The 27,618-nt window shown below is 38.9% G+C and overlaps 1 protein-coding gene across 3 annotated transcripts; it reads right to left on the reverse strand.

The window, feature by feature from the left end:
- Positions 1–454: 454 nt before the first annotated feature.
- si:cabz01007807.1 lies at positions 455–27,618 on the reverse strand. 3 transcript variants are annotated; one of them, XM_041779424.1, is made up of 36 exons: positions 27,497–27,618; positions 27,238–27,315; positions 24,877–24,942; positions 24,721–24,783; positions 24,341–24,406; positions 24,118–24,165; positions 23,348–23,401; positions 22,394–23,263; positions 22,091–22,228; positions 21,880–21,972; positions 21,641–21,703; positions 17,634–17,693; positions 15,263–15,298; positions 15,117–15,176; positions 14,981–15,031; positions 14,831–14,899; positions 14,628–14,699; positions 14,435–14,539; positions 14,222–14,281; positions 13,779–13,838; positions 12,518–12,583; positions 12,388–12,438; positions 12,216–12,275; positions 10,663–10,722; positions 10,443–10,541; positions 10,306–10,356; positions 10,131–10,226; positions 9,666–9,776; positions 9,476–9,577; positions 9,350–9,394; positions 7,298–7,366; positions 6,432–6,500; positions 6,271–6,310; positions 6,116–6,173; positions 4,231–4,576; positions 455–4,055 (listed from the first exon to the last, which is right to left on the reverse strand). In XM_041779424.1, exons 1-36 carry the CDS (start codon positions 27,515–27,517, stop codon positions 3,651–3,653), a joined length of 3,861 nt encoding a protein of 1,286 aa, XP_041635358.1. In that variant the 5' UTR covers positions 27,518–27,618; the 3' UTR covers positions 455–3,650. The 3 variants fall into 3 exon arrangements, with proteins under 3 accessions (XP_041635358.1, XP_041635357.1, XP_041635356.1); XM_041779423.1 differs by having other exon boundaries at positions 9,350–9,391; positions 14,435–14,542; XM_041779422.1 differs by having other exon boundaries at positions 14,435–14,542.

Here is a 27,618-nt window from a genome sequence, read left to right on the forward strand (position 1 = left end):
TCCTCCTTATTTTACCCTCTGAGACTGACATCAAATACGACAAAAAGAGATACAGGTTATAGAGAATTTAAATAATTCAAAATTTAATTTTAGCCACTTAATTTTTTTCCCTCTGCTTTTACAGAAACTTTTTCTCGCCTGGAAGTTTGGTGACTTTCCAGGTAAATTAAAGATTAAAATGACATCAGTAATTCCGATGTTGAATCTCTTTAGAGATAGCATTATCCAACATAATTTTTTGTCACATGGGCTGTGACAACCAATGGCAGGCTGTCATGCTTTGCCAAACAGCGCAGGTCCAACTCATTCTCTCCGGACTGAAATACAGTCATGCAGTTTTAATTGACATAAACAGTCTTTATTTAGAGATACACCTTTACATTAAGATATCTGAACATATGAAAATAGAGTATTTACATGAACATTTTTGCCAAAATTATTCAGAATACAGCGACAGTGTGAATTACTAACATCACCGGAAAAGCAACATTCACACTAAGGACCTCATTAAACTTTATACAGTCATACAACTAGAGATGGTTATTTATCTTTATTTACAATATATGACATAAACATCTTCAGCTCTGTGATAGCTACACAGAATATCACAGGGGCACATTCAGGTTAAATTATTCAGGTTGGCATACCACAATGGGTCCTATGCAGGCATAGAAACAAAAATGGATGCCACACGATAAGGCCAAACATTTATCTTTATATAACTAAGAGGCAACACAGTAAATGTGTACAAATTTTATAGGCTGTTTTAGCAACTGACAATTTTGTACAGTATCCCTGTGGCTTTAAATTCCCAAGATAAACCAAGAAATACATAAACAAAAGATGAGACACAATTAGCGTAGGCAAGTAAAAGTACAGTACAACCTACGGTTAAACATTAAGGAAAATGTCCTTACTCAGATTAATTTATTTATTTTAAATCATTGCTGTTTTACTAATACCCTCCATCCTGATCTTTGGTTTAGAGAAAGAAACACTCAGGATAAATGTGTAAGGCCTCAGCACAAAGTTTCTACTTACAGGCTTTGTTTCATGTTAATGCAGACTCATATTGCATTTACATGAAAAATAAACATTTAGCTGTTTTTCTGAGTGGCATTACTTTCTTACAAGATGAGCCTTTGTAGAAAACAGCTACTGTTTTTCTGTGTTGTTTTCTCTGTTGGAGTTTTTTTTTCATATTTTCCTCTTTTTTTCAGTTTTTCTTTTTTTTTTTCCGAAGTTTACATAACACAAAATTCTCAGCTGCCACTGAAGCTCTCACATGCATGTGGTCGCTTCTTCCTTTAATGTGCTGCATGACAGCTTCTGCTGCAATTTTTGAGTGAATAACTACTGGGACAAATAACTCAAAAGAACAGAGAAAACTTGTAAAAAAAAAAAAACAAGGAAGAAACATTTTTTTCATGTGAATGCAATAAGCTTCTGTATGTTCATACTCTTAATAATGATGCAGATTACTTTTGTTATAGTTATCTCTTCTTAGCATCATTAAGATGAGATAATAATATGTATCATACCATTAAATACAACAGTCCTACAAAAATACTTAACATGTGAATCTATATACATTTTTGTTGAAACTGTGTCAAAAAAGATTTAATTGTAATGGTCTCCTGGATTACAGTTCATTGTAATGTGTTCCCACTCAAAATTTTTCCTTAGTGAGGCAAATGGAAATCTCAAGCTTAAACGAGCAGTAAATTAAGCAGTTTCTCACCACAAAGCAACATTTGATACGTCTTATATTTAAACCTTCATGTATAAACCTTGTACCAGTTGAACAATTCAGGCTAGGGATGGGTAAGAGTGCTTGGTGTGGCCTTCATCCTTCATTACTCAGGTAATGTTTCATTCAAGCACACTATGCACACTCTTTTAAGCTTAGACATTTTGACTGATTTAGCATCACATGTGTTGTTAATGAACACAGAGAGATATCTTCTCCAACCACAGCTCTGACTTCAAAACACAGCGAGCAGGATTACAGCCACAACTGCTTTAAGAAAGCTACGGTGACACTCAAAGGACAAATGACACTGAAGGCAAACAAACATTAGCCTGTTAGCACCGACTAACCAGCCAAATTCAGGTACTTTTAAGCAGTGTAAGGTGAATTTGCTAAACACACCGGCCACTGAGGCAGGTAAATAAAAGTAACTTAACAGATTCAATTAGTGAAAGTAGTGGTTTTCAAAGTGAGGGGGAGTAAGCCTCCCCTAAGAGAAACAATGTATTCTGTGGACCCCCACCCCCATAAAAATACCATTTAAAAATGTAAACAGCTATATTTTCAAAAAATTAAAGCTCATCTTCAAAATATTTTATCATAACATTTTTAAATTTTTTATATTTTGGTCTGCATGTGTCTTTATACATCCATCTTTCCCAGGAATTAGTTGTTTAATTTCAGTAATGAACTTACTGCCAACACTACCTGATTATTATGCTCATCTTTAGAGGGAACTATGAGTTTACATCTCTGCAGCTGATGCAGGATTGCATAAGTGCAGATCATCCTCCACCTTCAGCCTTGCCTGGTACTCGATTTTGATCATTACTGGTGCCAAAAACCTGCACTTGCACAGGCTGTCTTGGTATTTACGGTGTCAAATGTCTCAGTTACCTTCAGTGACCAAAATTAATTTTACTTCTAGTCAAAGTTCCCCTGTTTTGATTCCTAGTATTTATGTCTTAATAGGACCCCAAGGTTTGCACAGCCTTATGCTCTTATTAGCTTGTAAATCTTTGCAAATCAAACACTGTGGCTGTTGAGCATCATTAAGACCAATGCAGGAAAATCCTAACTTTAACAGCCGAGTAATATAGTCTCCACATTTACCATAAATCTGTCTGAATATCATAAGCCTTGGTTATCATATTGCACCCTATTCAACAATGCTGATTGCTGAAATGAAGTAGCTGGTAAAAAAGTCTTTGTGGCTTGTTGATTGTTTAAATCCACCAGTCACAGTGCCCGCTATAAACTCATAGCCTGATCTCTCCATGAAGTTAAATGCTTTAGTTAGTTTGTTAGCCTCAGAGCAGCGTGTTTTGTCTGTGGAGTGGAGTTAACGGCAGTAAACGACTAAAGTTTGGACAATCTCATTCATACTACAAAGCTCGGTGCTCATGTTTTTTCATGATTTTAATAATCCTCAGACCATCATCTCGTGTTATTTTATGCAGGACTGGGATTTAAGGTACTGATGAGCATTATGATAAGGGTACTCCAGTATTAAAACTACTGTAAAATCCCATCCCTAGTGCCTACAGTGCTCAGTTAAATGTGTTTGTGTTCCTTTTATATGGACGATAATCTGTGAGTAAAGTAAATGTCACAATATAGTACAAACATGAGAACAACTCTTTTCCAAACATGGATGCTTAAACTTAAATGCTCACAGTGATTTCATTTTAACATTATTGTAGTGCTTTTGCATATATTGATATTTTTTAACTTATTAAAATATACAGTTTGTTTTCTTTTTTGCAAAGACGTTGGAAAAAATGGTCTGCTAAGTTCACTTAAAATGTCTATTTATCTACCATGGTCATGATTCCTTTACAAACTACCTCTATTAAGCCACCAGAGGGGGCTAGTTATCTTTTTTTAATGTGAAAGTTTCTCACAAGGCTCCAGTAGCATCCTGTAGCTCCTCTCTGATTGCATTTAGCTCCACGATTCCATCATTAAGAACATTGGCCACCTCCTTTATCTCAGCCACCACCTCCTTCTTGCATCCTTTCTTCAGCTCTCGAGAGTCCTTGGTGAAGTACTTGTCCATGCCTCCGAAGAGTCCTTGGACCGAAGCTATTGCTGCATCTATTATCTCAGTCGCTCTCATGATGGGCGAGTCTACTAAGCTGATCATCTGGACGGCCCGGCGGATCTCCCAGTCCTTCGAATAGTGCTGGGTCCCTGACCTGAGGAAAGGATGCCCGCGGAGTTTGTACAAGCCCTGATTGACGAAGTGGAGGATCTTCCCAATGTCCAGCAAGTGAGTCTCATACTCCTGTAGGACTAGCTCCACCTGGGAAAGCACAAAGGACAAAAATATTAATGAGTAGAATTACAGTAGAATCCTTGATAAGACTAGTAAAGTCAAAACCAACATGTTAAAACATAAATAATGGCAGTCGGTGTCCTATATTAACTGAAGTACTGTGCATCTCAATAGTAGACCGTGCATGCATTCAACAGCTTACCTTTTTTCGGTCATGCATGTTGTTAACATTATCCGATATTGCAGCAGAGGCTGAAGTGATTCCCCCGGCTGTTGCCACGCCAACACCAACAGCTGTTATTACAAGAGAGGCCCCAAGAGTGACTGGTGCCAGAGCCAAACCAGCAATGGCTGCGACGCCTCCTACAGCTGTGGTTGTTCCCCCAGTGATGCCTGCTATCTTTGCCTTGTGGTGGAAAGTGCTGATATCGTCTGCGATGGTGTGGAGCGTGATGATGGACTGCCAGAGGAACTCAGCTCGCTCCGTGAAGACCTTGTTGTAGACACGCAGGCCACGGTGAACTTTATCTGCCAAGATACTGAATGACCTGGAAATATTTGGAAGAGAAAGTCTGGTTAGTAAAACATAAGGTGTGGGAGTGACATGTTAATACATTTGTTTTGTCCAAAGAATCAGAAACAGTATTTACAAAATTCACCAAATATTCTATGAACCCTGAACATTAAACACATCTTTTAATATTTTCATCTGACTCAGATTTTTTGTAACTGTACTTTAACTGTGACCCTGAGGTGAGATGGTAGCTTGTCCTCACATGGCTGATCAACTGGATTTCTAATGTCACTGATGGTTTTAAACCAGTGCACAGTTCCTCTCCGTGTCTGCACCGGCCCAGAGTACACAAATACTCTGTTTGCCAACTGGAAGCTACAGCTGGGGCTAACAATATGCTTCATTTTAGTCATGTATACAAGCATGACAAGTTTTCAGCCTTCTAGTTCACATAATGTTAGAATCTAAACATACAAGTCAAGTGGAATATCTTATTTTATCTCACTTTGGTCCAAAAAAAGAAAAAAAGGTTGTTTTTTTTTGCCAAATTTGAATTCATTTTCACCACTTTTCCCACCAGTGTTGCCTATTTTAACACATTTTTGCCAATTAAGACCCATTTTTTTGAAACCCTTTCCACCATTTTTTCAGTCTGTTTTTCTACTTTGAAAACAATTTTTGCCACTTTATGCCTAATGTTGCCTCTGCTGACCTATTATTGCTACTATCAACCACTTTTTTTTTTTTTTGCCATTTTCCGGTTATTTCTTGCCACTTTTTTAAATCTAATTTTTGCCATTTCTAGTCTATTTCTTCTACTTTTAAATCCCATGTCACCACCTTTTCCACCATTGTTTGACATAATTAATCCATTTTAGCAATGTTTAACCCATATTCTGTTTTTTTAACAAAACTATACATTTTTAAGAAGGCTATTTACTACACAAATGAATAAAAAAAATTTTTGTTTCTTTGATATTCAGGTTAAATATAAAATATGGATATTACAGCTTCATTTTATAATGGATCATGGTTTTCCTCATCTTCATGGTCCCAGAAATTAAATTAAATTCAGCTGTAAGCACTGCTGCCATGATAAAATGGATGGGAGTTATGCATAACATGCATGTATTTACATACTTTTATTTTGTGTATGGCTTGCATGAACTTCTGTTGCACACTAAATTGCCTGTTAGGGACAATAAAGACTTATTTTCTCCTGCTGTGATCTACTGTACAGTCAAAGCCAAACAACTGGCCGGTTTCTTGTTGAGAGCTTGAATCACCTGGTTTTATTCAGTAAAATTACTGATTTTAAATCGTGCTCAAAAAGGTTCAAGAACACAAAAAAGCGACTCAATTACAATAACCTGAGTAAATGTACTGTGTTACTTTCCACCTCTGCTTAGTTCTTTCTGCTCTTATTAGGCACATCTTTTGAAATCAGTCATTTAACTCACAACTCCATTAACTAAGGGTATTCCAGCAGCAGTAATAATCCCTACTGCACCTTTTAAACTATTGGCTAGATGATTAAACTTTCACATCAATCTAGTTTAATAAAGAAACATACTTGGACTCATCCTCCTTTAAGATTTTGTCCTCATCGTCTGATGGCACCTCATCCCATTCTGAAAGAGTCAAAGAGGTTTAACAGGCTTAGAAAATGTGATTTCATTGTTTATTGTCAGTTTCATGTGGCTTCATCGAGATCTGATTGTGACTCACGTTCCACAGTGTTCCACCACTCCATCAAACTATCCGTGTCCTGTGACAAAACAAAACAAACATCTGAGCACAGATCTACAGGAAAACTGATTCAGTGCTGCACATGTAAATACTTGTTGGTTAAATAGAATATCTGTTGAGCAAGATTAAAAGGAACAGACCCCTTCCTCATCCTCATCCTCTGAACCTGCTGCAGCTCTCTCATCCATCTGAGCAGCCAGCCACTCAGCCTGGGAAAAAGGGGACAAAAATAAACCAGGCTCTTTGCTACATACTTATTGTATTCAAACAGATTAGTTATTATAACCTGGTTTTATTTAGCCAAGACCTTAAAATTTCTAAGAACTAGTTGACACGCTGGCTAGCTATGTTGCCAAACTGGCTCAGTCACATGTTAAAGGAATGTGTCCGATCAGGAACACAGACAAGGAGATAACAAAGCCAACAGTGGAAAAAAACAACATTTCATATCCCAGATGGCAGTCAACAAAGTGTACCCTACATGAAGCATGCTGGTAGTTTTTTAAAAACACAAATTAGAGAAACACTAAATCCGCTTTAAAATGTGGAGTTTAGCTTTAACATCAAGAATACTAAAAACATACTGAAGAGTTGTTAATAAAGAAAAATATAATAGTAGTCTGAGGATGAGTTCATAACAGAAAAAATAAACATATAAGATAATCTTAAAGATTTCAGCTCAGGCTACAGATGCTCAAAAGGCACCATTAATTCAAAAATCAAAGGTGTCAATGTTGTGATTTTCCAGTGAGTCAAGACTGACTCACTGAAAGTTCCAGTAGCCTAATTATTTTGGGAGCAGAACAAAAACTGTAGGTCAGATTGATCTTTAAATCTGGGTCATTTTACAGGTCATTAACACTAAGCTTTTAAGCCACAGATGACCAAGTTTATCAAAGGATTTTAGCAATGAGCCGCTTCGATTGCAGCCACTATTCAAAGAATCCAAGAAGAAAGAATTACCAAGTAAATCACACATTGCCTCAGGTAAAAGGTGCAAACTCACCTTGGCAGCCTCTGACAGGTGGTCACCAGATTTAGCTCCTGGTGGGTCTTCACCCTGCATGGCTTTGCCCTGCCAAGACAACAGAAGTAATGAGAAGAGAGTAAGAGCATTCACATTTGTGAAGATATGAAAGCACTCGCAGCTAAATCATTCACAGGTTCCAAACTTTTAACAATCAAATTCAAGATTTTTTAAAGACCTGAGCAGATAAAAATTAATATATTTGGTGTGGAAAAAGTAAAAAAAAAAAAAAAACAGAAAAAAGAAAAAAAAAAAGAAAGGCAGGTGAGATTTCTCAGTACATCGGACAGAACTGAATTATCTGGTTTATTGTTCTGTTAATGAAATGTCAATCAATACAAAGAAACAGAGATTTTTATTGGTTGTAAACACCCTAATTTGATGATTTCAAGCACATCTAATGCATCTTTTGCATCAACATATGGTATAGAGATATCTATAATAACACTCGGAACAAGCATACAAGATGGCTGTTAAAAACAAGACTAATGCTGTAATGCCAATTTACTGAACGTAAACATTTTTCAATGTCTTCTGCATCAACACGCCACTGCATTCAGGTCTTCCTCTGGTCAGATCAGTGCAGTAGGTTTTCTTTGGACAGTAGTCTCAGAACCTCTGTCGTTCTTTTCTTAACTTCTGAACAGACTCGAAACGTGAGCACAGATTTGATCTTAGGAAAAAGCGCAGTGTGAGCTGGCGTGTTGTCTTGATGACGAATGAAACCATTTTTCCACAATTGTGTTTCTTTCTTCTGACTTTTTCTGGCAGTTTTTCTATTACCTGTTGTTATAGCGTTGATTCACCATTGAACCTTCTGGATCCTAAAATTAATCGCTCAATGTCAAAGAAAACATCATGGTCTTGAATTTGGACTTGTTTTGTCCAGCTTTCTTCATCTTTGGTGACGATGGTGTACTCCAGTACATTGACTGCTGTTTCATCTCAGGATCGTACAGGAAGATCAGTTTCATGGCAAGTAAAAAAATTTGGTTTCCTTCAATTTGTTCCAAAACATCTCCACAAATTTACTTGCATTTTTCCTTTTAATCATGAGGCAGAGGTTTTGCAACACTTTTGTCATGTTAAAATTATTCAAGCAAAATTTGCAGAACTGTCTCAATGGAGACCATTTCTGCTATCATTCTTATATTGAGTCGATAATTTCCAACAATTTGTTCATTTGTTGAATGTTTTCAGAAGTTTTTGATGTGCATGGACATCCTCCCTGCTTTCACAAAATCTTTTGTGCCATTCAAACACACGTACACGTGACATGCAGTGTCCCCATACACCTCTGCTAATCTGCTCAAAAGATACTCCCGGGGTGAGTCAAGCAGAATGCTTTGACTTTCCAGGGTGCGTATGGCTAGAAACTCCCATATGGATAGATACATTTATGACAATGCCTACTGAATACAATAAATTGATTCAAAAGCAGTTAATTCATAGTAACATGAATATGAATTTGAGGGTGCAACAAGCTTTATGCTATAAAGGAGGAGGAAGATTTTCCAGCAACAGCAGCAGCAGCAGCATGGTGTATCAGCATTAATGCAAGCAGGGATTAGTGAGAAGGATGACATTTTTAAATATACCGCTGTGTTGAGAGCAAGAGCTGTGATTGGTTGTGGGAGCTAACATGCGTTCCTCAACTTTTAAGCTAATCATTTTCTGATACATTAGCAAAAACATGCACTCCAATCAGTATTCAGCAGTGAACAAAAGACATCACTTATTGGAAACTTACAGCAGGTTGTGCATGAATACCCAACCTTTAATATATAAAATCAGTGTGACTGTGAATTAGCAGTTTTATCCTCATAAGCGCACTGTCATTATTTAATAGCCATACCATAAGTATGATTTAAATCAAATAAATGTAGGTAGAAAACAAAGACTGGAAAGGATATGTCTAAGTCAAAGTGCCCCCTACAATCTAAGCCCATTCACTAATGAAAATAAGACTTTTAAGGATCTAAAGAGACCCAGCATTCATGAGAATAGCTGTAAGTTTGATCACGTGTTCACCTTAGCCTTGAATTTCTTGAACTGCTTCAGTTTAGATGACTTCTTCTGAAAAAGAGACAGAAAAGTGTTGAGAATCACATATTTAAAAACGCCAAAGATTAGGGGTGATAAAAATGACATTTATACCGGTTTGCAGGTGTCCACTTCATCTTGGTCACTGGCGTACATCTCTTCAGGACCCAGGAATTCATTTCCTGTTTGTGTAACGTCATCCTCAGCATAGACATCCTGCAGACAAATATGTCAATGATAAGTCAAAACTTTGGAAAAATAATGTACTAAATCAGAAATGATGATGTTTTTATGGTGAGCTTACGTCAGCTGATGGTTCAAGCACGTATGGGCTGAAACCAGTCATTTCAATCTGTCCGTTGGCTGTCTTTGATTTGCGTGGGGGGGGAATAGGAACTTTTTGTCTGAACTTTTTCTAACAAAAGGAAAGAAAAGTATTACAAAGCAACCTATGACATCTAGTCAGCAGATCTTCCTGTTATATAAAATGTTAAGTTTCTGAGCCTCATTAACAGTGTGATGCAACAAAGAGTGTTCAGAGATGAGTTTAGTCTTCCACTGAGAGTGTCAATGACATTCAGCTCTGTGCTGCATTCACATGTGATAACTCCTATTGCTGCTAATCTTCTGTCAGATTGATGGATGCTTTCTTTTGTCAGTGCATTACATCACAGGGTGTTTCTACTTTTAAAAAACACACTATGCTTATAACACTGCTACTGTAAAGCTTGTTATTGTTGCCATTGTTGAAGATACTTTATCACATTACCAGTTTATCCATCCCCTTTAGTTCTTCATCATCTAACTCCTCTGCTGAGAGGCTGCTTTTCTTCTTCTGAAGACAGCAGTCGTCCAGCATGTCCTCCTATAAATATATATGTAGGAAAATTCAACGCATCTCTCAATGCACAGCAGACAAACATTCAATAAAAAAACTAACTTACCTTGGAGCTTCGACGACCCACATTCAGTAGTTTCATTTTGGTCGTTTTTTTCTGTTAGTGAAGGAAAAAAGAACATTTATTCACATCAGGATAATAATGTGTCAATGAAATGTTGTATAATTAGAAAACAAACTTACAGGTTTAACATCTTCATCTCCATATGGGTCTTCATCTCCATTTATACCAGCGGACATTTGAAGAGCTCTCTGTAATTGCTCATCGTCCATAAAATCAGCCTAGGTAGAAGAGAAGTTTACTTTAAGTGAAAATGATGACCTGCTACTCATAGTAAAACTGTATTACTACAAATGTTTGAATTACCATGTTAAAGAGGTAGCATTAATAGAAAAATATTACCTTGCTAGCTGACTGAAGACTTTGGTGTTTTATCTCCTCCACATCCTCAAAAGCATCTTCCTAAAGTTGAGAAAAAATATTACAAATTAGATATATCTATATCTAAATAGGAAACCAATTACTTGTTATAGACAAGGGTTTTCATCAAAATTACACAAAATGTTGTTTGATTGGGCATGATTTGGAAATAAACACTTCTCTATCGAAGGCCTCACAGCTGACAATTCATATCAGAGCAAAAACCAAGCCATGAAGTCAAAGGAACTGCCTGCAGAGCTCAGAGACAGGATTGTTGCAAGGCACAGATCTGGGGAAGGCGACAAAAAATCTGCTGCACTGAAAGTTCCCAAGGGCACAGTGGCCTCCATAATTCTCAAACGGAAGAAGTTTGGCACAACTAGGACTCTTCCTAAAACTGGTCGCCTGGCCAAACTGAGTAATCAGTGGAGAAGGGCCTTCGTAAGAGAGGTGCCCAAGAACCCCATGGTCACTCTGAGCTCCAGAGATCCTGTGTGGAGATGGGACAAAGTTCTAGAAGGACAACCATCACTGCAGCCCTCCACTGATCTGAGCTTTATGGCAGAGTGGCTCGACAGAAGCCTCTCCACAGTGTAAAACACATGAGTATTCACCTGTGGTTTGCAAAACAGCACCTGAAGGACTCTCAGACTGTAAGAAGCAAGTTCCTCTGGTCTGATGAAACCAAGATTGAACTGTTTGGCCTCACTTCTAAACTTTATGCCTGGAGGAAACCAGGCCACTTGCCTAGTATCATCCCAACAATGAAGCATGGTGGTGGCAGCATCATGCTGTGGAGGTGTTTTTTTCAGCAGCAGGGACTGGGAGACTGGTCAGGGTTAAGGAAAAGCTGAATGGAGCAAAGTACAGAGATATCCTCAGTGAAAACCTGTTCTGCAGCACTCAGGACCTTGGACTGGGCTGAAGGTTCACCCTCCAACATGACAATGACCATAAGCACACAGCCAACACAACACGGGAGTGGTTTAAGGACAACTTTAAATGTCCTAGGATGGTCCAGCCAGAACCCTGACTTCAACCTTGTCGAACATCTCTGCAGAGACCTGAAAACAACTGTCCACTGACGGTCCCCATCCAACCTTACTGAGCTCAAGGGGATCTTAAAGAAGAATGGCAGAAAATCCTCCAATCCAGTTGTGCAAAGCTTGTTGCACCATATTAAAAAAAAGATTCAAGGCTGTAATTGCTGCCAAAGGTGCATCAACTAAGAACTGAGTAAAGGGTCTGAATAATTATGTCAATGTGAAACAGTTTAATTTTAATAAATTTGAATACATTTCTAAAATTCTGTTCTCACTTTATCATTACCAGATGCTGAGTGTAGATTAATGAGAGAAAAACAGATTTAAACAACTGTAGTAATGTTATTCAAGGGAAAAGTTAAAATACTAAACAAATTAAGGCATTTACTAAAGGTATTCACATGGAAAATTATGAAAATTCACCCATTTTATACAGCATGAGAGGCATAAGCTATTCTTGTACATGCTTATTGAACTGGAGAAGACCCTTACCTGGGATTTCTTTCGTGGTGTGTATCCATATGCTCCCAAAACCTCATCTTGTGATTTGTCCTGAGGGTAAAGACATCCAAACATCTACATTAACATGTTCTTTCTACAAAAAAATGTAAGCGCAAAGAACATGCTGTCAAAACCCACCACATTCAAATGTATCAAGTCCTACCTTTGAGTTTTTACGGGATGCATGTCCGCTTGCTCCCTTCAGATCATCAGTCTGGAGAGGCACATGAGCTATGCATTAGGTCAATAAACTGTGACGTACTACTGTATGAATTAAAATAGATGTTTGATACCTTTTCTACAGTGATGGCAAATCCTCTGTGTGGCACAAACTTGATCTTCATCCTCTTTTTCTTCTTCTGTAGAGAGAAAAGATTCAAAGTTAAGAAAACTTTTTTTTACATTTGATTAAAAGCTCATGAACTACAGTCACACATACTAGACCTCAAAAATCCATCAGTAAAAAAAAAACGTGCAAAGAACATTAAAAAGTAGTGGCTGACTAGCCCTGTTTAATACATACTGCAGTGAGAATAAACAAGTTTATGTCATATGCTGATGACAATGTCATGCTTTGCTCACGGTCCACATTAGCTCTTGTCCATTTACAGCTTGATATTGACACCGTTCAACTGAATTTATGATTTTTTTTATAGTTTAATGCTAATAAAACTAGGGCCATGCTTTTTTTGCCTCTGATCTCCCTGTCCCAGGGTTTACATACCAAGTTTGGTTCGAGTTACAGCTAACAGTCCACATGCAATTTAGGTGTATTTTCTTGACTCGGAGATTTAAAAAATGGCAAAAATCAAACATTTTCTGTCCTATTTAGACATAAAAAAGTCATCCATGCTTTCACTTCTTCAGGTCTGGACTACGACAATTCCCATTTTTCTGCTATCGCCCAAAAATCTATTTCCAGTCTCTAACTCACGTAAAACTCAGCAGCCAGACTTGTAAACACCAAGACCTCCCCTGTTCTCGCTCCTCTTCACTGGATACATCACACATTTATTAACACCTTATGAGCCTAGCCTCTGCCTACATTCCCGGGGAAGTAGCCTCCTTGTAGTACTCACAGCTCGCCTCGTCAGAAAAGGTGGCAGAGCATTTTCTGTAAGAGCAACGCAATTATGGAACTCCCTACCTGAGGAGCTGAAGTTCGCTGATTAAGAGCCCTCTTTTAAACCACACCTTAAAACCTACTTTTACAGAAAAGCCTCTTTAAAGTCTGTTTAAATGGTTTAATTTTTTTTCCATGTAATATGCACATTGTTTTATTGTTTTACTGTTGTTTTAGACCTTGTAACCAATTTAAAAGTTATGTCTGTTTAATATCAGTTTTTCTGTAGAACCTGGCTATGTTAATCTCACTTTATTAAAGCTCAGGTCTTGTGCTCAATGTTTTTTAACATTTGTCAATGTTGTTTAAATCTGTGTGCTTAATAATTCTGGAATAGGTTAAAGTTACTACTTTTGCAACGATTTTCACAGCGATTACATCCTGGCATGAATACTTAAGTTGCTGTCAACAATTAATCAAAGTAAGCTAACCTCTCCATGACCAGTCCCATCCTCCTCTTCTTCACCAGTGCTGCCATCCAAAACCGTCCCCTGTTGAAAACAACAGAGAGCATCAAATATGTTCTGTATGAGCCATTTACAAAGATTAATACTGATCTTGAGCATTTCAATATTTTCTCTTTATGACCTAAAGTTATAGTAAGAGAAAGAGGAATTCTAGTTCTTGTTTTCTGAATGCAATCATGCAACACAAGCTCTCATTCCAAAGCATTTTTGTCCAGTTTTTCAACATTTGAAAGAAACACTTCTGAGCAATTTGAGCTGTTAAAAAAAATCTTTGACACTTAAAATACCAGAGGCTTATTGTACTGGTTTAAAAAAGGAAAGCTCTTTGAAAATATACTGCCTGTAACTGGGTGAGAAAACAAGATAATCCTATTTTGTTAATAGTTGGGATTCTGCAGGTGCCATACCTCTGACCATCGCCGTATGATAGAGTTCTTCTTGCTCACACCTTTCTTGTCATCATCCTGCTGTGGAGTTAAATAGTTGTCATGAGATCTTCTGTATGAAGTCTGTTTTTGTACGCTTTTAGACACATGTGGGTAGCTGAAATGGTTTAATCTTCCATGGTAGATTCAGAGGAAAAACAATCATTAAAGTAACAGACACTTCCAGTTTCTTACCTTGGATTCTTGAGGTAAATGTCCATTCATGTGTTTTCCATCTAGCGTGTAAGAATGAGTGGATGCTCTTCTAAGCAGCGCACTGACTTTGGTCTTCAGAGGTTTCTTCTGGAAAGAGAATAAGCCAGTATAAAACAGACACTCGGTTTTCAATGCGTTTCATTCAAACAAAGCTTTAAAAAAGGATTCATACTCGGTACTCCAACCCGTTCTGTTCTTCATCTTCATTTTCTCCAGCTGATGAGTTCCATTCTGCAAGATAATCCTGCAAAACAAAAGCACTTGCACTCAAACCAGTACGATACTTTAAATACAACGAATATTTGTCACAATTATACCTGTGACATCAAAATGCAAGACTAACACAACCTTGAAAGATTAAGATTTGATTCTTACCTTTGAAGATTTACGTGCAATTGGCAGTGTCCTGCTCTTCCCCTCTGCTGTGTCATCAGGAAACTTGTCCTTCAAAGAGAAAATCATTACTGGAAAACAGACAAACACAACTGAAGCAGTAAAATTTAACATTACTGCAGCTTTATCTACCTTTGATCCTCTTCTGGAAAGTATTGACATTCTGTGCTTTTTGTCCTTTTTCTGTAAAAAGAAAAATATTTACATATGTACAGAAAAACATGAAGATAACAGCCACAGACTGACCACTTAGAGTATTTAATCTTACCTTAACCTGACTGCCAGAGCCGTCCTGCTCCTCGCCACTTCCTTCTTCAGAGGCCTCTTTCTTTAAGAGATATAAGGACCTTGTTAATGTGGTCTTTTTGCTTACTAACAAACAAAACTGACCAGAAAAAATCATTCAGGTCTTACCTTGTATGATTCTCGTCGTAGTCTCAATGTTCCAGACTTGAAGAAAAAGAAACACAAACATGAGTCTCTTTTGAAAAGAGCATTGCCATTTGAGTGATCAACAGCCCTCATGAACATGTAAGCCACCAACCTGACCACTACACACACTATAACTACAGTTGATACCCTGGTGAATCACTACAATACAGCACTATCCCTCAGCCTGGATTCTCTCACCCCTCTGAAGACTCGCTCAGTCTCCTTTACCCACCCAGCCCCCTGGTACACTGCTGAACTCCGCTCCATGAACACTTCTGGCCAACAGCTGGAGAGACTTTCTAAAAAATCTGGCCTCACCGTCCATCTGGAGGCCTATAAAGAGCATGTGAGCTCCTACAAAGAAGCTCTCTCCAGAGCAAAGTCCAGCTACTACTCATCCCTCATCAGTGACCAGCAAAACCATCCCCGGATACTATTCTCCACAATAAATCGCCTTCTCCGCCCCATTGACAGCCTTCATCCCCCAGCTGACTTCGACTGCTGCACTAGGCACCTGCAATTTTTCCAGGATAAAGTTGCCTCCATCCAGCAGCAATTTTCATCTGGACCTCCAACTCAGGATTTCACTTCACACCAGGACACCGCTCCTCCACCTCACTGCCATCTTTCCTGCTTCACACCCGTGGACACTCTCCAAGTGACCGAATGGGTCAAGAAGGCCAAGGCATCCACCTGCTCTCTCAACCCCATGCCCACACCACTGGTGAAAGCATCTCTGTCTGTTCTCTGCCCCATCATGGTAGACATCATCAACACCTCATTATCATCTGGAATTGTCCCCTCATCCTTCAAAACTGCCTCAGTAACCCCAATCATCAAGAAGCCCGGGTCAGACCCGGAGGACCTCTCCGACTATCGACCGATGTCCAACCTTCCCTTCATCAGCAAAATTCTTGAAAAAGCAGTCGCTGCCCAACTCCAGCAACACATGTCCAACCATGAGCTCCATGAACCTCTTCAATCAGGATTTCGCACTCACCACAGCACTGAGACCACCCATATCAAAATAACCAACGACCTCCTCACAGCTGCAGATTCTGGACACATTAGCCTCCTCATCCTCCTTGACCTAACCGCTGCCTTCGACACAATATCCCACACCATCCCCCTCGACCACCTGTCTCATCATCTTGGCAGCACTAGTACAGCTCTCCTGGTTTCACTCATATCTCTCACAAAGAAAACAATTTGTTTCCATCGGCACCTCTCCCTCATCCCACGCCCTGGTTAACCAGGGCGTGCCTCAAGGCTCTGTTCTTGGACCTCTCCTTTTCACCATCTACATGCTTCCCCTTGGACAGATTATTCACAAACATGGTCTCAGCTTCCACTCTTATGCAGATGACACCCAACTCTATTTCAGCACCAAACCATCCACTCAGCTCCCTCCCCACTCCCTGGTAAACTGCCTCCATGACATCAAAGCCTGGATGACCTCTAACCAACTCAAACTCAACAGCAATAAAACAGAGCTCATGGTTGTGGCCCTCAAAGCGCTGCTGCAGAAGGTTGGAGATCTCATGCTCAATGTGGACGGGACCTCCATCTGTCTGTCCTCCGAGGTCCAAAACCTGGGCGTCATCCTGGACTCCACTCTCTCCTTCCAGTCCCACATAAAGTCTGTCACCAAATCTGCCTTCTCAAGAACATCTCCAGACTCTGACCATCACTCCCTGATTCTGTGGCTGAAACACTCATTCATGCTTTCATAACCTCCCGCCTGGACTACTGTAATGGAGTCCTGTCTGGAGTACCCAGCAAAACCCTGGACAGGCTTCAGTACGTCCAAAACTCTGCAGCTAGAGTTCTCACCCGCACTTGACCCTGGCAACACATCACTCCGACCCTCATCCACCTCCATTGGCTCCCTATCAAATCCCGTATCAACTACAAAGTCCTCCTCCTCACATACAAATCTCTCCATGCTCTGGCTCCTCAGTACCTTTCTGATCTCCTCTATCCATACACACCAACCCGCAACCTTCGATCTTCAGACACCGGCCTATTTTCCATACCCAAAACCAAACTCCGAACCTATGGAGACAGAGCCTTCAGTGCTGCAGCCCCCACCCTCTGGAACACTCTTCCTGCAGACATCTGTGGCGCACCATCTCTGGACATTTTTAAAAAACGTCACAAGCACCACCTGTTCACCACAGCCTACAGTCTTCATTAAACCACCCCTTACACTCATCCTACCCCTCACATAGTTTGTCCATGTCTATGTGTTCCTGTAAAGCGTCCTTGGGTTTCTTGAAAGGTGCTATATTAATTCAAGATATTATTATTATTATTTAGAAACTTGCGTAGAGAATTCAAAGTGTTTCCTTACAGGTTTGAAGTCAGGGTCAAGCTGAGGGCTGTCTTCAGGCCAGTCCTCAACACACTTTTCCTGCATTGGCATTAAGAAGAGAAAGCACTAAGAAAATGAATTCGATCTTTGTAGTCATTCTGTCTTGCACCAATGTCAGACTAATATGGGGATTTTGAATAGGTTGTTAGTAGTCACGTGATCCCAATGAAAAGCAAATGCAAAATGGGGGGCAGGAAGTGATGGACAGTCGTTAGGAATGAATGGGAACGGAGGAAAGTTAGTACTTTAAAGCTCTAAATTGACCTGAAAGCTGCAATCATCAGTAAACTTCTGTAAACATCTAGTCTGATCCTGACACTTTACAAAAAAGGGATTTTTTTTTTTCAATTTACCTGGCATAGAGGCAATTATTATCTCACATTATTACTTAACCTTGCAGACCTCCTGGCCTCGAGCATTGACTAGCCAGATGAAGGAAGACAAGGGTCTAGAGGAGTCAAATACTGAGCTTAGAGGCTAGCTGAGCCCCTTTAACCATTTATCACCTTTGTTTTGTCATAAACACGTTTCTAGTGGAAACGCCAATATACTATTGACGAAATTAACTTTGTGGAATAAGAGACCAAATTACTATGTGCCTTTCACAAGAGTCTGTTCTGCAAGACAGCCATGTAATGTGAGCCACGATAGCAAGATCCTGCTTGGGTGTCAGTTTTCTTCCCTACATTTTTTGTCGTTATTTAATCCAAATTCAAAAAGCCCAACTGGTACCGAGTGAAGAGCTGTTTGGGAGCCAAAAGACCAGCCATTATTAATGAGCTCAGCCAAATTATCCAGAAGAGACATTTTTCATCACAACAAGCGAGGCTTGACTGAATCAGCTGTGGAAACACAGGCAAGATTGTGGTTTACAGCAGGGGTTCCCATCTTGTTTTCCTTGGAGCACCCCTTCTTAATCTGAGAAGAGCTGAGCCCTCCTAAGACCCACAGGAAAAAGTGACGTATTATCAACATCAGTTTAGATCATTTCATTGATAAAAACCCAAACAAAACAGGCAGACCCATGGTTTTCTTACCCAAATCCCCCCAACATAAACCATTTAATAAGTGATTTATCACAGTTTAGGTCACCTCTGACCAGACAAAGCCTTGCCCTGTGATACTCCACAGCTGCTAGGGAGTCCTAGACCCCAGGTTGGGAACCAATGGTTTACAGTGCTACACTGTAGAAAACTGTACTGAATGAAGCCAGACCACTTTGTGGAAATGGACCATACAGGAGCAGTGTTTGGCTGTTTGTCCAGACTGTAGACAGAGGCTTTAAATCTGTGCTTGCCGCTCTTTCTCAATGAGCTTTTCAAACTTTTTAAAATCATTATTATTGCATTTTTTAGCCTGACTGTGCCACTACTTTCAGGACTCAAAGTAGCTCACTTTTTTTTTTTTTTGCAGTTTGAATGATTGGCACAGTCATAAAAAGAACAAAATTTGGGCAATTTAATAGCCCTTCTCCATGCAGAAATCACTTCCTGCCCCCCATCTGGAATTCTCAACTGTGTTGTGAAGTTGTCTGCAAAGAACCTATACACCTTTTGCATCTAACGTCAAAATATCTGTTCCAAACCAGAAACTTACTGGTTGTCAGTGCTACATAATACTCTAGTTCACAAATTCTTTGCCGTAATCTTAGAAAGCTAGAAACATAAGATGCAAAAGGTATAAGATACATGCAAATCATTCTATGTAGGATGAAAGAGCATTTTCCAGAACAATGTCTTTTCGGCTGATAGCTTTGTGATTTACATTGCGGACTCCCATACATGAGACTGGGGAGTTCAAATCCAATGTGGGTCCTTGGGCAAAGTTGAAATGTTATGAACACCTGTATGTTGCTTTGGACAGAAGCGTCTGCAACATTGTACTGTAAGAACAGAAGCACTAAACGGGCTAATGCCAACTCTAGCAAACATGGGTGTTACAGTTTAAAATGTGATCCTGTGGATTTCAACCCAATGAGACGTCAAAACGGACTACTTGAAAAAAACATCTGTAGTTTTCCATTAAATATACAGTGCTTAACAAACTTATTAGACCACCTGTCATATCTGTCTCAAAGACCATCCAGCATCATGAAGTGCTTTAATGCAGACTCTTCATTTTCAGTCAGCTCTCCACGTTTTACCATTTTGAACAGGAATGAGGGATTTCAAACTGAATTCACCCAAATTTGAGCCGGCTCACTGGGCTTCTCTGAGAAGTCAGAATCAAGTATAACATTCAACCACTAAAACTCATTTTTCTGTTCAGGAAAGCAAGTAAATAACGATAATTTGACATATTAATCAAGAAGTAATAATGTGCTTTACTATTTTTTTCAGTTTTGTGTAAATCAGTAAATTTGAAAATCATGGATAACAATATTAACTATATTTTAGCATTAAAAATATCATTTCGGTTAAAGAGCTTCTACATATTTGTGTAATAACCATTGCAGAAACATAAAAAATGATTTTGGTAATTACCAATGCTGTTAATTTAGGGCAGCTGTGGTATAAACCTTACTTTGGTTAGGGTTAGGGTGGTCTAATAAATTTGTTAAGTACTGCATGTCTTATGAACATATTTTAACATTTTAAATTAAAAAAACATTCATATATATTCAAAGGGCAACTACTGTACGTAGGCATCAGGGCTTTTGTTTGCTTCTAAGATCACTGCCTATGTGCAGGGAAACGACTCTTTCAGTCTGGTCTTGGCAAGTTTCTCCATTCATTAGCGCTCTCATGATGACTCATCTAATTTGACTGAGTCACTGACATTTGTGTTAAGTCAACTAATTCTATCATGCTCCTCTCTTTTACTTTAACAGTTCCAAAAATAAACCTTAGGCATAATTATTGACTAAAGTGCATAGAAGCCTAATGTCCAAAGTGGAGCTTCACTGTAGCGACTGATTTGTTGTTTCATGCTCTGAATGGAATTAGTCCATTTAATTTCAGTGACTTCATTGCCTTTTTTACTCTTGTTTTCCAACCACATCTCACATTTTAGTCCTACTTCTACTTTAATTTGTACCATCAGCATATTTGTGACTATCACAGCATTATGGTGTAAACCCTCTCAGTAGCTACTTCCACAGTGCCTCTCTTTTCCGTGTCTGTTACACCTTCATTCCACAACGGCATTTTGTATGAAAGCGACCATTCTGCAATGGTGGGGTCGATCTCACCCCACCTCTGATCTGGATCAAGAGGTAGTATCAGAGCTGTAACAGACGTTTCCGCAACGAGTGTGAAAGGATGTCACGACATTCCGCAATGGCTAGCGTGCACTGCTGTCTCTATAAACAGGAGATTTAAAAACCAGCACGGTTTATTTAAGTGACATTTCATCAGAGAAAACAACAGGGGGATAAAACAAAGAATAATGTGGATTAACTGGAGAGACTGTGAGGTTAGAGAGCTGATCACACTCTGTACAGGAGAGGAGAGAGCAGACACATCTCTGCTCGCAGCAGCGTCTGAAAAGTTCCATGATGTGTTCAAGTGAGCTCGGTACTCTGAAGTTTCTGATCTCTGACGTAAATAGTTGTGCTGTGGCACTGCTTAAAGTCGGACCTCCAACTCAGAAACATGGAGGAAAAAAAGTCTGTTGGATCTAATCGATTAAAATGAATGTTCGTGTTATTTTACTCATATTTCATTTAGAAAATACAAAGTTTTGAACAGAGAAATCCAGAGTTTCGGGTTTCATTGAAAGCAGCAGCTCGGGCAGCGGCTGCCATCTGATTACGGGACGGCGGGGTGTGTGTGAAGGCTCAGGCATGCACGGCTCTGTTACACCTTTGTGTGAATTGCTGGTTGCGGAACAGAGACGGGAATTCCTTTTCACCTTTATTGCGGAATCTCTGTGTAAAAACGGCTAGTGATTCTACTCTCATTGTCCGGGCAAAGTCATTTATAACTGTTACACATTCATTCATATTTTTCATCACTTATATTGTAAACCACTTGATTACTTCATACCTGTCCAATCAGCAAGATGTCCTCAAAAACAACGTAGTTCTGGGCGTCCACCGGTTTATTTTCCTGTGAAGACGAAACAAGAAGAAATGCCGAAAACATTCCCACAAAGAAAGTACTTTCTATCAAGAGCACATACTTACCCAAGATACCATTGCATTGTTTATTATTTGTCCCTTATCTTAGAACATACTGTTGCCTGAGGTGATTATAATTAGGTCATATGTCTTTAGTATACCTACCAGAGTTTTTGGTTTACGATGAATAACCGGTTTAGGGAGTCTTTTGAAGGATAGTTTTGGGGATGTTTTTGGAACAGGTTGTTCAGGCTCGATCTAAACACAATCAACAACAACAAAAGAACATCATTAGGAGCATAGTAGGTTCACTAGCAAGAAGACAAGTGAAATAAATGAGGAAAGTTTGTTTCTCTGAACTGTGTTCTTGGCATACAAGGTTCGCTGGCATGGGTGGCCTTTCTGGTTTCGGTGACTTCTCCGGCCTTGGTGGCTTTTCTGGCCTGGGTGGCTTTTCAGTCTTCTGTGGCTTCGTTCGAGGCAGAGGCTTTGGAGGACGTTTAAAGGTTTGCACCTGAAAGAGTAATTATAGAAGGTTTGAGGTCATTCAAATCAGAAAATCTCTTCAGAGTAATTAGTCTTGATTCCATGCATCCTACAGAAGAGGGAACCACTCATCTATGTGGTTTTACAGAACACTGTATTGGTTGTAAAATATTATATGGTACTTGAAACTTACATGGGTCATTTGGGACTGGCTGGGTGACATGGACAGATTCCTGGCCCGAGAGAATGGAGACGGCTGCAGGATGTCATGTTTGGTTCCCTCAGGAGTCATTAAGAAAACGTCCTGTGGCCTATCCACAGATGTAGTCTGAGTGTCTAGACTGGATTCTGATGGTGCTGCCTTGAAGAGACCTGGAGATGATACCATATCCATCTTTGTTCCATCTGCCTTGCTGGTAGGCTTTGGGGGAAGTGGTTTGAAGATGTCTGGAGTACTGTTAGAAACATCTTGGAAAGGGTCTTTTGAGGGAGTAGCACCGAAGGGGTCATCCAAACTGGAAGTGTCGTGGAATAAATTCCTGGTAATTGGGCTTGGGAATGGATCGACTGCAGATGTGGATGAAGGGGAAAAAATATCCATAATTTCCTTGGAAGATCTTTTAAAATTGGACTCTTTGGTGGCAAGTTCCCCGCTCTTATCTGGGACACCCTGACACAAATCCACTTCATTGGCTGTAGATGTGTAGAAAGGGTTTGCCGCCTTCGGTCGAGTTGACTTAGACGGATCATCCTTGTTGTCTGAAGGAGATTTGAATGGGTCATCAGAGAGATTGGGGGATTTGTCAGAGAAGTTCAATAAGTCTGGTGAGTTCTGGTTTCCATTGTGAAGATGGCCGTTGGTTGATGGTTTCACATGGTTTGGTGTGATGGCCTTTAGAGGTTCTCGGATATCGGCTCTGTTTTCCATAGTTTTAACTCCAGTTTGAGGATCCAGAGGTGAACTTTGGAATTCAGGTGGAGGGACAAAGATGGCATCAAAGTTAACTTCCTCTGAGGTTTTTCTCCCTGCATCCTCCTTTAAATGACCTTTGCTGCCTGATTCCTGATAGCAGAAGACAGGGTCACATGTTCAGTAAAAGTACGAAAGGTAATCTGGCTTGAAAATAACAAAAAAACTTTTACTTACCACATAATATGTATAAAAGGGGTTACTTCTTGCCAAGCCACCATTGACTCCATTCTGAAATTTATACAGGACAGAAAATAAAACAGGATTATTTTACTATGACTTAGCAAAACAAATGGTGTTCTTAGACAAAATAACTGAATTTTTTTCCTGGCAGGTTTGAGTAGTGTGCCAAACTTTCACCCCCATTGACCTTGACGTTTTCTTGACAGTCTGAAGTAAACATTTCTGTGCGAAACTGGAAGTGGGAACTACGTTAAAACTGCCCTGTATGCTGTATCTCATTCATGTTTTGTGCTTCTTACTCGTGAAGGACCACAATTATTCTCTGCAACCCAAGTTCCCCCTGAAAAGGCTGATTTATGTTTTACATTTAAAACAAATCAGACACAGCTCTCTGTTCATCTGCGTTAATTTCATCAATATTTCATCCATCCATACCAAGCTTATGGATACAAATCAAACCTTGAAATACTGATGCCAATCTAAAGTCTTGAAAAGTCCTTGTTTTTTTAAGTGTGTTTTTAAAATTCAGCTGTACTTTACTCTAAATAGTACAGTTATATTTCAGAGGCCAAAAATTATGTTTGGAAAGATACTCAAAGGTGTCACTCTAAGTCCTAATTTTGCTAAATTTAGACTAACGAGTTATTACTCAATGAATGTCAAACAGCAAAACAAGCTCTGCTACTCACTTAGGAGATCTCATGATAACAGGAACTTACATTGTACTTTTGAGAACAAAACAAGAGAGAGGGTGTGTATCATACCCGTGCTGCAGCATGAGGAGGATTTTTATTCTCTGTGTTCAAACCGTTCTGAGAAGAAGAAGAAGAAAAAACAAATCGGTATCGTGTTATCATAACAGTCCAAAGTATAGTTGTGTAATGTACCCTTTATGGAATATCTGAGACATTTCAGCCACACCAGAGCAGGACTTTCTCTATAATCTGCTATGACTTTTGATTTTGCTCTTTAGATGTTGAAAATCACCTGTCCTTGAAGAAGCTTGTGGTTTTTCGCCACAGCAGCTGAGAGATCACTTAGGAAATCACCATCCTGTGAACAACAAAAGTTATCTGAACGTACATCAACATACTTATGGAGGAGTAAGCATGAGAAGACATGCATCATGCTTTTCTTGGATTCTTAAAAGCTGTGATAAAAATGTCATGTGTTGCTTGCCAGAAATGTAAACAGAAAGCTGTCAACGGCTGGTCATGCAATGTAACAAGCGTGTCTACAGATTCTGCTGGTTGCTTTGTGATAACTAGGAGTGTCTACACAGCACACTTAAAGATACAAAGACAGACTATTACTTTACAAGGACACGTTTCTTCAGTTAAAAGTTGTTGTTGGTGGTTTTTACTAACCTGTTTGTTGACAGAATCATTTGCAGATGATCCGCTGGATTCAGAGTTTGATGAAACAAGAGTCTGAGCATGAAAGGGAAAAATCACAATCACAAAACAGATTGTTTTTATCCTTACTATAGAAATGTTCAAGTACTGTGTAGTGTAGCTACTCACCATGTATTGATTTTGGAAAGGGCTCTTGGAAACTTTCTTTAGCATATGTTGCAGCCTTTCGACACTCTGGAGAAAAGAGAGAAGAATCAGATTTGGCCCACTTTCTTGGTTTTATATCGCGTTTACTGGGACAAAATAAATACTTTTTGGGGGAAAGTAGCAATTTTTTTTTGTTTTTGTCAACTCCTTAACAAATTGGATAATTTATGTTGCTCTAAACCAGGGGTGTCAAACTCAATCACAGTAGGGGCCAAAATCTGAATTTAGGTCCAACCTGAGGGCCTAACAGGGTCAAGATTTAACCGAAAACTTTCAACCGTGTTTTCACAGGTAATGAATTATAGGGGAAATTAAACAGTGATGATAAATGATTTTGAGATTTCTTTGAAAAAAAAAAGAAAGAAAAAAAAGTCAAAACTAAATATCACAGCATCAATGTTACTGTGTGTCCATGTCAAATAAACGCTAAATAAATAAATAAATGTGTTTAAAGACTCAAAATCTGAGATAAAAAGTCAATTTTATAAGTCCTAAAGGTCAAAATAAAAACATTAAAAGTCAAAGAAGGTTTTTTAAAAGGAAAATATATGGGATCAAGAGTTAAAATCATGAATTTAAAGGTCAAGATATGACAAAATACAAAATCAAGAGTTAAAAGGTCAAAATAGAAGAAAATTGTGACTCTAAAAAGGTCAAAATATGAGATAAAATTCTCAATCAGGAGTTTAAATAGTGAAAACATGGGATTTAAAGTCAAAGTTGGGAGTTTATAAGGTCAAGACATTATTAAAAATGAAAAATTGTGAATCTAAAAGGTCAGAATATGAGAGAGAAGGTCAAAATTATGAATTTAAAATGTCAAAATATGAAATAAAAAGTCAAAATCCTAAGTTTCATTCATAATCTTGGGAAGCAAAATGAAAATAAGAAATGAAAACACAAATGGATTTCTTTCCCTCATTCCTGACTTTATATCTCATTATTTCTACTCTCTACTTTTTCAGATTTTTATAATTTAAAAGATTTTTGTTAGTGTTCAAGTTTAAATTTACATTTCTAGACAGGAGGGAATCTGCAGACCTCATTCTGGTGAGACAGTTCAAATTAAGATATGATGTGATCTTGCGGGCTGGGTGAAACTGCACCATGGGCCGCATTTGGCCCCCGACCTTGAGTTTGACACCCATGCTCTAAACCATTGGTTCCCAACCTGGGGTCCAGGACCCCAGGGGAGGTCACCAAAGATCTAAACGGGGGTGTAAGGCTTTGTCTGCTGCCAAAATAAAATTAGCAAATATTGACCAAAACTATGATACAGCAGTTATTTATTAGTGTATACAGAAGTCTTTTGATAAGAAAAGCATGCATATGCCTTTTTAGGGTTTTATCAGTGAAACAATAAAAATCTATGTTGATTCCTGGTGGCATTGTGTCACTTTCTCTTCTCTCATGGGTCTTCACTGCTCTAAACCATGTTAACTACTTTTTTGCATACATTAATTTCATGTGGACATGGAGGACTGAATCATGCTAAAGATGAGGGAGTTACAGTTTAAGTTTAAGTTATTATCAAACAGATATTGCTTGGTATATTTTAGCCCTGCTTTTACATCTGGCAGTTGTTTTCTCTTCATAATAGTTTTTTAAGCCTGGGTTAACATAAACAGTTATTCAGAAGTAGTATTCCAATGTCTTACCATTGAAAATAACTGAATTAAACCGCTTATCTTTAAAAATTCGTGGTTAAGTAATAAAGCATGGAAAATCGTGATAATAGTCTGAGTGCAGTGTGACCAGATTCTTTCTGCTTTTCTGAACTTGAACAAAAGCAGCCATCAGTCACAGACATGACAGTGCAAAAAGACATTCAGAACAGCTGACATCATGATGCTTGGGGCTTGGCTTCCCAGTCTGTTTTCCTCTGCAAGATTCACTCCATCATTTAACAAAGGCATTGTTTTAGCAGAAGCATGCATGGCCTTCAATACAAGCGACATTTAGCATAGTTAGACAATGTTATGTGTATGGGTTTTGACTGCTGGATAAATTATTTCCTACAATAGGATAAGAAATGCATACACTATTAGCAGTAATATTTTGGATTAAATAAAGCATTGCAGTTTCATGTTCCCTTAGATTTACAGTTGTGTGAATGGAAGGTAAATACTCAGTCCCACATGTCCTAAACTTAAAGCTGTTATGGTTAAAATGTGATACAGGAGACACATGGTAGAGTTGAGTTAGGCTAAGGTTGAATTGTCTGCATATTTGTGGGGGAAACACTCAAAACACACATGCAACTGCCTTTAAACCAACAACTTTTGCCATTGAGGATTTATTTATTTAAATAAAGTTACTCACAGGTCGTCTATCCCCAGAAGCACAGTTCGGTGCAGCTGCATCTTCTCCATTGTCGTCCGCTCCTACCTCGGTCTCCTCCTAACAAACATTCACATTAGAGCATCCATAGAAACAGTTCAGCTAAAATGGGGCAGCTAATAACTAAATGAGCTAACAGAAGGCTGTTTTAAATCCACACTTCTCTACGCAAGCCGAGAAAACGTCAGCTAAAACGTCAGTACGCATACAAAAATACACTTTTTAAAAGCTCGGCGCCTACCGTAGTCGTATCTCCTCTCATGTTCAGCAAAAAAATGTTTATAACTTCATTAAAACCGGAATAAATTTCCCTTTATGACTCAGCGATGAAAATCCTTTGAGTTCACACACGTCAGTGCGTCC

This window comes from Cheilinus undulatus, linkage group 22 (genome assembly GCF_018320785.1).
Source record: "Cheilinus undulatus linkage group 22, ASM1832078v1, whole genome shotgun sequence".
Classification (NCBI taxonomy): Eukaryota; Metazoa; Chordata; class Actinopteri; order Labriformes; family Labridae; genus Cheilinus; species Cheilinus undulatus.

Bases quoted from the DNA above. Each gene is read 5' to 3' on its own strand.
- si:cabz01007807.1 (XM_041779422.1), bottom strand. From the start codon at position 27,517: ATGAGAGGAGATACGACTACG. The intron at 24,166-24,340 runs GTGATTTTCAAC...TCTTCTTCTCAG, and splicing joins ACAAGCTTCTTCAAGGACAG to AACGGTTTGAACACAGAGAA. The intron at 10,723-12,215 runs GTAAGGGTCTTC...TCTCAACTTTAG, and splicing joins CACCACGAAAGAAATCCCAG to GAAGATGCTTTTGAGGATGT.